Source organism: Pseudopodoces humilis, chromosome 3 (genome assembly GCF_049639895.1).
Source record: "Pseudopodoces humilis isolate 2021_Gansu_Grassland_sample_001 chromosome 3, ASM4963989v1, whole genome shotgun sequence".
Classification (NCBI taxonomy): Eukaryota; Metazoa; Chordata; class Aves; order Passeriformes; family Paridae; genus Pseudopodoces; species Pseudopodoces humilis.
This window is the reverse complement of record NC_142202.1, coordinates 44,849,956-44,862,993: the sequence shown is the minus strand read 5'-3', so window position 1 is coordinate 44,862,993 and position 13,038 is coordinate 44,849,956. Positions and strand designations below refer to the sequence as shown.

At 40.8% G+C, this 13,038-nt stretch overlaps 1 protein-coding gene across 7 annotated transcripts in view; it reads right to left on the bottom strand.

Annotated features, from left to right (window-relative positions):
* The window catches only part of TBCE (tubulin folding cofactor E), a 49,981-nt gene that overhangs the window by 14,772 nt on the left and 22,171 nt on the right, over positions 1-13,038 (bottom strand). For 5 of the 7 annotated variants that reach the window (XM_005518527.3, XM_088053224.1, XM_088053225.1 and 2 more), the window contains exons 2-4: positions 9,937-10,070; positions 6,699-6,783; positions 80-268 (exon numbers count right to left, since the gene is read on the bottom strand). In XM_005518527.3, coding sequence (XP_005518584.1) covers positions 80-268; positions 6,699-6,783; positions 9,937-10,036 — 374 coding nt within the window. In that variant the 5' untranslated portion in view covers positions 10,037-10,070. Of the gene's footprint in view, positions 1-79; positions 269-6,698; positions 6,784-9,936; positions 10,071-10,282; positions 10,338-10,426; positions 10,444-13,038 lie in introns of those variants that run through there. The other 2 variants (XM_014263418.2, XM_014263415.2) reach the window with 2 other exon arrangements.

Here is a 13,038-nt window from a genome sequence, read left to right as displayed (position 1 = left end):
TCACTTCCTTACAGTTGAAATACTACTTGACTCATCAATCATTAATAATATATCTTAGATTTTCATATATTACACTTGCCTTTGCTGTTCTGCAACAGAATCCATGCCAACAAATTCCACAGTCTTCCTTCCAAATACTACTGTATCCCCTGTCCCATACTGCACATCTTGCTGATCGTTCAATCCGTACCGATCCTTTACTGCAGTAAGAAAATCTACTCCAAAATTTGCCTTGTTTGGCCGGATGAATGATCCTCCTTTAGGATGCCTAGAATAGAGCAGCCAGGAAAAGATGAAATACAAAAAATTATCGTAACAATGACTGACTAATTAATTACTACTTTAAACAAATGTTCTGAGAACCAAAGCAGTCAAAAGGCAATGCTACAGGCTAATCGTAAACATCACTGTTCCCAGCAAGCCAGGGACTTTCAAAGTATCTTTGATAGTTCTTGACAGAAGTTCACATAGTGAGATACCATGAGAACTGGAGCACTGAGGCTCCCCAAAATGTACTTACACATCAAAACTACGGTGTCAATGCCACTATTAAAAATAACTGCTCTGTTATTTCCAAACTCATTATGAACTCAGGTTCTCCAGAAAAAGAAGTTTCTATCTACAGATAGACACAAAGTTACCTAAATAATACAATTAAATGTGCCTGGAGTTTTACCAAAGCCTCAGAAATACTCAGATAGTGATTGCTACATTGTATTTGGCTTGCATAATTAACTAGTAATTCTATCACACAAATAATACAACATACAAATTGTAGCACTCAGAACTCTTACACAAAAACAAACTTTCAAAAGTCTTGATACCAATGTGGTAACGATTATGAATATTCAACAGAAATATCCAACTAATAATGTATGTTCAACACAATCCTATGAAGTTTCTTGTTTTTTCTTGAGCACTGAAAAAACTTTGTTGCATGCCCATTACTTGCCATGCAATTGCTTTGACATTTTCTATCAAAGTTAGTGAGGATACACAGTATCAGAGAAGAACTCGCAGAGACAAGTTATGGGAATGGTATCACAGGGCAGATGGAGATCTGATAGGAGCATCAGCCAGAAAGCATGAGGAAGAAAATTGGTAGCCGTGAATATCTGTCTGCCATCTGAGAAGACAACAGACTTTGGTAGGAAAGTGCCCAGGAGGTAGACATCACTTACCTAAATAAAACTTCTCCAAACAGTATGTAAGTATCAAGTGTCTAATTAACAAACCATAGTATAAACCACCAATGCTACAAAGTTCAAAATTCTCATAGGAAAAACCAGTAATTAAAGGCCCCAAATCCTCTGAACCTATTACAAATAGATGGAATAGTTTGGACACCATGTATTCACATTTTTGTTAAAAAATAAGTGCTGGAAATTTCCTGTGCCAAGTTCATTCCTTAACATTTCTACTCTCATATCCTAAAAAATTACTTGGATAGAAACTCAATATGATTTACTTTTAAAGTATTTTAAGTCTAGTTTTGTAATGACTAAGTTTAGAGTGCAGTGATTACAAAAGAAGCAGAAAGGCAAATTCCTAAAGAATGTAAATCTGGTATGAACTTTTCATATTTGATAAGCATTTCAATACATTTTTAACCCAGTAACCTCTTAAGTAATTTCTTCCATTCCTTTGAAATTCTTCATAGCTTGCAAACACTTGACTGATTTAAATATTGAACTTCCTCAAACGTAAAAATTATGTGATTATTTCTTAATACCTCTTCTTAAAACAGTAAATTACCTTTTTATGACCTGGACTAGAACATCTCTTGCCTGCAAATATATCACTTCTGCATTTAATTAAGTCAAACAGCTTCACAGATGGCAGATAGTATAGGATTCTGCTTGGGGCTCTGGAAAAAGTCCTTGTACTCCTTTCTATCTGTAATTCACACTAGGTCCTGCTGTAAGTTTATTCTGACAACAACTGTCCAATTTCCTATCACCATGATTTTGTCATCACCATCCGTCTACGCTAAACAGTTCTGCTCTCCTCAACTCTCTCACCAAAGCTAATCCAGAACCTGACATTTGTCCTGTCATGCCATTTATCCCTGTCATAGCCAAGACCTTTGGGTCTCCCCATCACCATATCCATTCTTAAGCCCATTTCTGTCCTCTCTGGTCACCACTTCTATTGGCATCTCCTTCCTCCTTTTCTGTAGAGGAACCAGTTTATCTTTAGGAAGAAAAAAAATTAAAAAAGTAGAGTAACCCAGCCATCCTGTTGCCTGTCATTTAAAGCTACATGAAAATTTTAGATCTCAAGACCCTTTAATCTCTCAAGACCCTTCTCTTTTTGTCCTGATCACAAGATCATAGGTTTTCTCTCTCCTGTTGCTATCACTTCCCATTACTCTGCACGTTATTGTAAGTCACATAATGTATATTTAAATCCATTCCACAGCCTAAGCTTCTTTTTCAGTTCCAGTCTATTTATTTGATCTACATTTTTAGGAACTGTCACAAAGGACACAAAAGGAAACTGCAATAGGAACCAATTTTCAGGCAAAATTATTGTGCATTCAAGGAGAGATGTCTGTAACTCATTTTCCCTAAAACACACTTCCTATACTAAATTTCACACTAGGACATATGAACTGTACAAGTTGTATGTACATATCAAACAAATAATGTACAGCACCTGGACTAAGACAAAACCACACCTATTAACCATCAGTCTCCATAACTGGGAACTAAACAGATAAATCCTAATCCAAAGAGCCATCCAGCATGCATATTATGAGATGGAAGAATTTATGATCAGTCTGACTTAAGGTGAACACTCAGAAGTCTGAGAACAGGGATTTTGTTCTCATGTATGCAAACTGTCTTGCAGCCAGAACAAAACACTGTGTGGAAATAGAGTGGTAAAAGATTTGGCCCAATTTTCTTAAGCAGAAAATGTGGAATATGCTCAAGCGGGCTCTGGCAAGCAGTTGGCTCTAGTTAATACTGACACTTCCTACTGACTTTTGAAATAGAGAGGTTGACCCCAATCTCAGAAGTCATCTTGCAGGACACTTCCTATTCATGATTCAGTAGCCTGAAGCACACAACCCATCTGCTGGCATGCCTAGGGCACTTCAAGGATATTCATTAAAATTTAGATTAGCTGTCAGCTTTCACTGAATAAGGAGGGAATTTGGCATAATTCTTTGCTAATGTAAAACAAAGTCATGGCACTGCTCATCATTACAGGTACATGATGGCTCTTCATATGCTAGGGAAATATCACACATACACTTCTCAGTACTGAAGAATAATGCAGGAGTACATAAATCATAACAGCTACACACTTGAGCTGTCTGAGTGCAGAAGCTTCTGAGCCACAGAAAGAGATGTCAGCTTTATCAGCCTAGGCAGTAAACACAGATCAAAGGGCTTCTTTGCCCAGTACTGTCTGTTTGCAATGCTCAACCCCAGGCAATTACCATCATGACTGCAGCAAATGCACTGCAAGGCTCATAAGGTGTAACAAAGTGGAGCTGTTTGAATCCATGCATGTCTTTTCTACACAGGCACTGAACAGATCTCTTCCATCTAGGGGAAGGTGTTCAACAAACAAAACTACTATTAGAAGAATCTATACACTGCAGTGAAGAAAATCCTTCAAGTTTTAGGACTGGCCATGGCACCAAACTATGCTTATGAATGACACCTAACACTAACCTGCCCTGGTATATCAAAGTCCTGACTGAACAGCAGAAGCTTTACAAACATGACCAAGTACTTCAAGTTCTTGAACGTTTACCTTAGTTAAACAGACATGAAACTTGACTCTGAGCTTTTAAAAAAGAAGACAGACAGATATCTGCAGTTTTAGATGCTATCTTGGGGTTCTGCTGGTGCACAGGACATGTTTTAGCAGTGGTTAGGGACAACCTTTTGTTTCAACACAGTTCTATTGGCAGCAAAGAGCACAAGTTTCTGATGAACAAAACTTCTTTTCTGATGGACAAAACTTCTTAACTGAAACCTTCTCAGGAACACTAGGAATGCTTTCTGCCTTTGCAAAATATTTTTTTCTTCATGGACATTAAAATGATAATTTTTTCCTGTATTTAAAGAGTTTGTTTGTGCTCTAGGTAGATATTCCTGGAGGTCAAGCTGTCACCCTTGAAGAAAAAATAGCCTAATTTAATATAAACAGATCTTTCACAGAGCAGATCATCTTGAATGCCATCATGCAACAAGTATAGGACGACCAGGGGAGAAGGGTGTGCTTGTAACCCACATTCCCCAGGGGAACACAGGCATACAAGTGTGTGAGTGGGTCTGTGGGACAAGAACCTATTGAAAAGCACACTCATGTTTCAAAAGATGTATACAAATTTGAACTTTGTTTTATGGCTTGATTTCTCCTCATTTCTCTTGAAGGACTGCAGAACATAATTCAATTACATTATACACTACTGCAATTGATAGTTAAAGTTATTAAGCTCAGTTATTAAGAAATAAGGTCCTACTATCAGGAAAAAAAACACCACTAGATTGTGCATTGCCATTTCTAGCTAATACAGGGTTGATGAACATGCTGATGATGTCAGCATAATTTGAAGTATGGCTGTTTTGTTCCTTGGTATTCATATTCTCGAGAAGTTCAATTATCACCACATAATATATGACCCAGATAAACATACTGCCATGAAACATAAATGTTTAGGTCATATTTTCAAAAAAACTACTACAGAGATGACACAGAGCTCTAAGCAGACCTACTGGTTTGAGTAAGGACTAGAAAGAAGATTCTCTGATAATGAGAATCTCAAAATCAGTTTTATTTTCCTTTTGCGATCTTCTTTTCAAATGTCAGTCTGAAAGATGTATTTTTTAAAGCAGATATTTTCAAAATTGCCTTACAAACAATTTCAAAATATCCTTTCACTGCATTTGTTTACAGTACAAGCTACTTGATCAGCTGCTTCTGCTTATCAGAATTCAAGGAGTGAGCAAAGTAGGCAAAGGATACTCATGATAAGGTGTAAGGGGAAAAATATGTTTGGTTTTTTTTTCAGATGTGTATATTAATCTACAAAGAAACATTATTCCCTCCTACTAATCAGTAGTAGTAAAGAGGTGATGTTTTAAGTTGTGGAAGGGTTTTGTTTTTTTAGCATCCTTTTGCTAAAATAAGGTAACTATATTTTACTGAAGTTTGCCTACATTTTCACAGTCAGTACAAGAACTACAAATGTGTCTGCACACAGGAAATTCTGTCTGTGTGTCTAGGTGGACTGCTGGAACTATGTATTCCCTTAAACTCCAGCAGGACCTCTTCTGACTGGAAAATAGAGTAAAAGAACAGGTATTGAAAGAGCGTGTTTAAAGACCACAACATATACATTTGTTATGGGTATTGAGCTTCACTCAAAACATTGATTTTTACATCAAGAATTAAGATTACTGAGATCTCATCTCCTGGAAGCACACTAATGGCCACTGAAATACAAGAGTCTATACACATGTATAGAAATATCATACATACACAAATGTAAAGCAGTCAAGTTTCTGAAAGACATTCATGAAATGCTCAATTGCTTTCTCTGTCCAGAGAGATTTGGAATGGTAAGCCAATTATTTATATTTTTAATCCTACAGCAGAACATAGCTAGCTTCGACTTGGAAATTGTTTCAATTAAATTCAAAGCATTAAGGAAGCAACTTCCACTAATATATTAATTTAAAAGACATAGCTATTCTAAAACCATAAATTCCAGTACTTTAGCTGAAACAAGAAATCCAGCAATGTTGAATTTTTTTCTTTTATTAAATGTGTTTAGCCTCCTCCTCCTGTTCTATTATTCTTTGATACAAGGGAAAAAATACCCAGTCCTCACAGGTGGGTGTTTTCTTCTGTACTTATTTTTCTGAAGAATAAGTTTTGTTCTCTCATCCTTCACCACTTCCATGCTCAGGAACTTACAGAGCTAGCAGTCTGTAGTATTTAAGAGCTATTAATGACTTTCTTGTATGAATTCACCCAGTTACTATTTAACTTACAAACTTTTAGATGTTGCATGTGTCCTAACAAAGAAATCAACAGCTTGCTGCAGTTAATATCAATCCTAGAGTCCTGCATTCTGCAATTTCAAACATGTTAAGTGCTCAAATCTTTGCACTTAAAAGTAATGTATGCAAATATTTAAAAACCCTACACAGCTGCACCATATTTTGCATGTACAAAATCAAATGAATATATTTAACAATTCCTTAGAGATACAAATATAACCCAAATCATTAACAGGAACTTGGTATTTCCCCTTAAGATATATTCAAGTCACCTTAAATTCAAATATAAGCTATCTTTGAGATACTTAATATGGACCAATATTGCAGTTCAGAATTACCTAATGAAGGTCACTAGTAAATACTGATTTCCTAACTAAAGTAAAAGGTCTAAAACCTACTTACATCCAAAAGTCTTATTTTATAATGTACCTCTGAAAACATGACTTGTATTTTCTAAGTATTTACTATACTCTAATACCTGTAACTGGATAAATATAAATGTAAGAACTTCTCTGGATTAGCTAGTCAGAGCACTCAGAATTATGATCTTTTTAATACTGATTTTAATACCAGCTGATAACAGAAGGGTATGCCCTAAAAATTGCCAAAGGGCCTTTTCCCATGACCATCTCATCACCACATATGACATGCCAATGCTGTGAATCAACTCACCTGCACGTAAAATATTGTATTCCTTCATAGCTGCCATCATGCTTTCCCCTCTGAGGATCATCCCATTCCACGCCCAGCCAAATTCCTGAAAAAAATGGTTGATACTTTTTCAAATTTATGACATCATATCCATAGAAATCATGGCCAGAAAGAACCCCTGCAGTTCACTTAGCCTAACCTTCTCTCTCAAGGCAGGAGATTATCATCAGCATTGAAATGAGTCAGTCAGGTAATCTGTTGCCTAATCACACCTTGAAAATTTTCATGGAGAGAAAGATTCCAACACGTCTGGTGAGCATATTCCAGAGCTGCATTGTAATGTAGGAATGTAATGGAAAAGGTTTTCCTGCTGTGGCCATTACCCTTTATTAAATGATCTAGTACTTGTAAGAAGAATTGGGCTCTGCCATCTTTGTAACCACCTGTCAAACAGCTGCAGGAAGCCATTGGATGTCACTTTTTCTCTCATAACCAAGCCCAGATCAGTCAACCTCTTCACAACGTGTGTATGGTCTGTGCCCTTAACCACCCTGGCAGTCCCCCAAGACTCCTCGAGAGGAGATCTTTGAGATCCTCTCAAGTTTATCTGTTTATCAAGTGCCTCTTGAACTGGAATGGGTCCACACCAGATACATTACTCCAAACGTAACCTTGTGAAGAGCCCCTGCCCCCAGAGAGGGATAACAGCTTCCTTTAACTTGCAGGCCATGCTCATCGCTTCACTCTAAGGTAACCCAGTACAAGATATATCTTTGCTTGCTACTGGAGGTCACTGTTGGCTCATATTTGGTACAGTATCCAAGTTAACTCCCAAGTGCTTGACAGCAGACTCTGTGAGTCACTAGCATTTCCTTAGCACTTCCTGGTCCGTACTACATGTGGAAATTTATCCTTCTTGAGTCTCTTGGGTTCAAACCTAAAGTTCATACAGCTGGATGTGGATTGCAATTCTGTCTTGTAACACAGAAGCCATTTGAAGGTGAACACTGTTCATCACCCAAACTACTGATGAATACATGAAAAAATACACACCCCAGCATTTACTTTTGTAGCACTCACTTGTTACCAGATATCAAGTCATTAATTACTTCTTCACTTGACAACTTTCAACTCACTTAACTGTCCATTCACCTACCTTGTATTTCTTCAGCTTCCAAATGAGATTCTTTATGGACACATTATTCAAAGACTTACTGAAGTAAAGGAATATTGACTTGTTCTCCCTTTATCCACATTCACAGTTATATTGTCATAGAAAGTAATTACATTTGCCAAGCACACAAAACACTTCTAATTTCCAAGTACCAAATATTCCCAACTACCATCTTGTCCTTCACAGGCTTGGAAATGGATTCCAAGGAAACATATGCTATATGATCTTTCCAGAAACTGAAAGGAGGCTAATGAGTCTACAGTTCCTAGTCATCCTTCTTGCCTCTTCTAGAACTGTATGCAAGGCTAGTCTTCTTCCAAGCATCAGGAATCTTCCCCTAAATTTGAACATCTATAGTGGGTTGGCCCAGGCTAGATACCATGTGCCCACCCAAAGCCACTCTGTCACTCCCCCCACTCAGATGAACAGGGAAGAAAAAATACAACAAAAGGCTCATGAGTTGAGATTAGGACGGGGAGAGATCACCCACTGATTACTGTCATAGGCAAAACAGACTTGACTTGGGAAAATTAATTGAATTTATTACCAATCAAAAATCAGAGTAGAATAATGAGAAGTAAAAAAAATCTTAAAAATACCCCCACCTCAGCTCTCCCTCCTTCCTGGGCTCTACTTCCTCCCCATGAGAGGTCCAGGGAGATGGAGAATAGGGATTACAGTCAGTTCATCACACCTTATTTCTGCTGCTTTCTCCTCAAAGAGGGAAGTCCTTCCTCTGCTCCAGTGCGGGTTCCTCCCTTGGAGACAGTCCTCCGTGGACTGGTCCAACATAAGTCCTTCTTATGGGCTACAGGATACTTCCTTTGGAACTCCAGTGTGGAACCCTTTTTTCAATGGGGTGTAGTCCTTCAGGAAAAGGCTACTCCAGTATCAGTCCCACACAGGGTCACGAGACCTATCAGGAAACCCACTCCAGCAGGGCTCTTCTCTCCACAGGTTCTCAGGTCTACCAGGAGTCTGGTCTGCTGTGGGCTGCCCCCAGGGTCACCACTTCCTTTCAGGCATCCATCTGTGTGTGTCTCCTCCATGGGTAGCAGGTGGATCTCTGAACCCCTGCTGACCCCATGGGCTGCCAGGAAACAGCCTGTCTCAGTAGGTCTAAAAGGGAATCTCCTCTCTGGAGTGTGAAGTGCCTCTTTCCCCTCCTTCCTCCTTGACCTTTGTGTCTACAGGGCTGTTCCTCTCACATATTCTCACTCAGCTCTTCTCTGGCCACAGCTACTTTTGTGCAAAGAGTCTCTTTTCCTTCCCCTTCTTAAAGATGGTCTCACTGAAGTACAACTGCCACTGCTGACTGGCTCAGACTTAGCCAGTGGCAGGTCCGCCATGGAGCCAGCTGGCATCAGTGTCACCCTGAAAACTAAGCCTTCTGATCTTGTTTTTCACAGTTTTAGATACTTTCCTAGGAAAGTAACTGTAATGTAAAACTGTAGATGTTTATCACATTCCTTCTAAGAAACTTCTTTTGATGGACATTTCGCATGACCAGTGTGATTGGGAAGGTGGTAACTTAATTATCCAATCCCTGGTCATTGTAAAGAATCTATAAATTCTGAAGTCAGAAAAATAAAGTTCTTCTTTTCCTGTCATACCATTGAAATATGTCCGTGTGAATTATTCCATGTCCTTTAACAACACATCGGCTCTGCTGGACATGGAGAAAGCTTCTAGGAGCTTCTCAAAGATGCCACCCCTGTAGCCCCTGCCACTATCAGAGCCTTGTCACACAAACCCAATACAATATTTTATCCTGGGGATAAAGGGAGAACACCTGGTCTGGTGATCTGCTGCTGCTGCCTCTTACCTTCCCTGACTATGCCAGCACAAAGATCAAGGAAAAGACTATAAAATTCTTCTTACACTCCTTTTAACAACTCAGACGTCTTTCAAAAACCCAACAACTCACACAGATTAGAAGTCGCCATATATACACAAGAACAATGAAGAAAAATGAAACTGTAAATTGCTTCGTTCTACTTAACAGTGTTAGGTTTTTTTAACTAAGAAGAACATAAGTAGAGAACAACCATAAAACGTGAAGATTATTACTTTTGTGGGGCTTACCTGCAGTACGAGACACGCTGCCCACATAGCGCACAGTCCCATAGTCGGTGCCACAGGCGACCCGCCGACCCAGCGCATCGGGAGGCACCCCAGCAGCCATCCCGGGACAGCTGGAGTCCGGGCTGCTTCCACACCTGCGGGGACACCAGAAACGCCCTTAACACACGCGCAAGCCGCTGCTCTCACAACGCCCCTACCTTGCGCTGCTTTTTTGCTGCCCGGCTCCAGGCCAGGCTCCCTCCCGGCGCTACCGCCTGCCGCTCCCACATCCGTCCCGCTCCCCGCTCCCGGAGCAGCCTCCTGTGGCGCTGCTCTCAGCCCCGGCCCCACACGCGCGGGGCCGCACCTCCCGCACCGGCCGGGGCGCTCCCCTGCCGCACTTCCGCCCTGCGCCGCGCGGTACCCGCCGCCCCGCCCCGCCCGCCTCTCGGAGCTCTCCGATTGGCCGCGAGCCCCGGGACAGCCCTGCCCTGGCCCGCTATTGGCTCACCCCGCCTTCCACTCTGCTCATGTCACCACCCTCAGGGGCATATCGGCCCGGGGCGTGGCCGCCGTGGAGCTTTCTGGGTAATGCCGTTCATCGAGGTGGCGCGCCACAGGGGCTTGCCGGCTCAGGACTACAACTCCCAGAATGCCGAGGGGTGCGAGGCGGGCGCTCTGACTGGGCGAGCCGGGCCGGCGGGGCGGTGCCGGGGTGTCCGGCCCGTCCCCGGGAATTGCGCCTCGTGGGAGAAGCCGCAGACCTGCGGCGGGCTGTGAGGAGAAGATGCCCGGGGAAGCGCTGCCGTGTTGTAAAGCCCTGCGGAACCGTGAACCGACACCGAGCAAAAGATGGTTCCGAGGCCGTAACTCAAAGCTGGGGGGCTCTCCCGGGAGCACCGTCTGAAGAGAACTCTCGCTGAGCAGTAGAGCTCCCCCGCAGCACCCCCGGGAGAGGGGAACTCACAGCTGTAGTCCCCTGTACGCTGCTACGTTTGTTGCTGCATTTATTTCAGCTTGCAGTATTTGGGGATAATATCCCCGGGGGGAATCCAGAGAAGACTCGTAATAATTAGCGAACATAACTTATAAAAAGTACAAATCGAAGTGGCCACTGTGAGTGAATAACAGCAAAAAATTAAATACCTGACTGTATTCTAGTACCAATCGGTGAGGAACAGAAATTGACTAAGAGCACTTCAGTTTTAGAGAGATAGGTACGGCAAGATCTAATAGCTGTGGTTATAAAAATCAAAGTATCCTAATTGATGTTTTTCAATCTCTTGTGTTTCACAGTTCAATGTCTCATAACAGCTTAATGTAGACAACATCATTTGAATGTTGGCACCAAGACTGGAACAATCATGACAGTAAGTAATCAAACAGCCCTTTCAGTCCCATGGCTTCATTACATTAAATCTGTCTGTTCTTTTGGCAGGCAGCATATTAGTACTCTTTACTCCTGTGTCTCCTTTACTCTTTACTTCACTAGTCTGTGATACTACAGAAATCAGGTATGGGTATTTCGTAACACTAGTACATTCCAATCAAAATAATCTGGATACTCTATATTCCTTAGCATGTTGATAGCTTGCAACTTCAGGCAAGAGGCTTTGAAGGTGTCCTTCACTGTCTTGTATAAAGCAGTTGCTCCCCAGAGGGACAATCCAGCAAAGAACTCTGTGCCTTTATTTCATAGTACTCCTTTGCCACAGGTAATGTGTTATTTCAGGCCAACTAATAGAATTAAGGGAAAACAGACACCCTAGTCCTTCTTCCACATCTTTGGTGGTGGTGGTGCTGTCTCTTCTGGGTTCCTAAGCCCACTCATCTCCCACAGAGGGCACTCTTGGAACGATCTGTTCCAGTTTCAAGCCATGTACTTGAAGCCACATGGATAGTGGTACAAGTGAGCCCTCATGCTCTCCTTTTCTGACTCCTCCACTTGTTCCCAAGGTCAAAGCTGAGAGCATCCTCCACTTTGTGTACTGCCTGACAGGAAAGGCATTGAAAACAAGAAATACTTTTGTGATCTTTGTGATCCCAGCTGCTCCTGTTCTATTCCTAGTTTGACATGTAATCCAGCCATTCTCAGAATCTAACATGCATATTGTCCATTTTATGTATTATTTCTAAAATGATAATGAGAATAGTATAACTTCCTGCTTATTCTTTCTACTTCTTTGCACTTCTTGTTTCAGTAGCCGTAGTTCATGATCTGTACTTGACAAGGAACAGGACAGTCCCAATGACAATGAAACAACTAGACAAATTAAACATTTTCACCTCATTACCTCAAATGACAACTTCAGCATTTTATAAGCACTTATGTAAAAAGGGATGTAGCTTCTGAATTTATTCAACATTCATGCTGGTTCATATAAAAGATAATGTTTGCAGCAAAGTTTCTGTATTTCTGACAATTCCTCCATATGGCTTTTACTTTGACCTGTACATTCCATCCCACCCCAATAAAGAAAACAGCTACAGGTTCTTCAGTCAAAACCACAGAAAAAATGTTGGGAATTAGTTCCATGCTTCATATACTAACTCTGCAATTATAGGAAATTCTACTTTTAAAGAACTTTGTTTTTTTTCCTTGAAAACCTTTTTTCTCCTCTAATCTGTTCACATATGCTTAGTATCTGCCTGGTTTTAACAACTTCAGTCAGTGAAAGGTTATGCCTCCCTCAGCCAACAGAAGTTCCCTGTAGAGTAACATAGACTGCAAGAGAATAGGAGAGGTTTTATGTATTTCAAAATACATAAACAAATTGTATGCACTTGCCATTTTACAGACATAATTACTGAGTGATGAAGTAGCTCACACTATATGCTCTAGAAACAGCAACTGAAACATTATGAAGAGAGTGAAAATGACCTAATGTGCCCAAGAGATGATGCAGCTGCTTAGCCTTCAGCATGTAATTCATATACCAATGAGTAGAGCATTTTCCTGGAGTTCAAAAGCAGAAAATTATCTATAATTTCCCTTCACCTCAGATTTAGTCATACACAAATTCATGTCAGGTTTTGCAGTGTTTTCCCTGGAAGTGTCATCTTAGGCCTTCTTGGTGTATCTCCCATGGTTCTCTATGCTGTACTAAACAGAGATGATCGGTA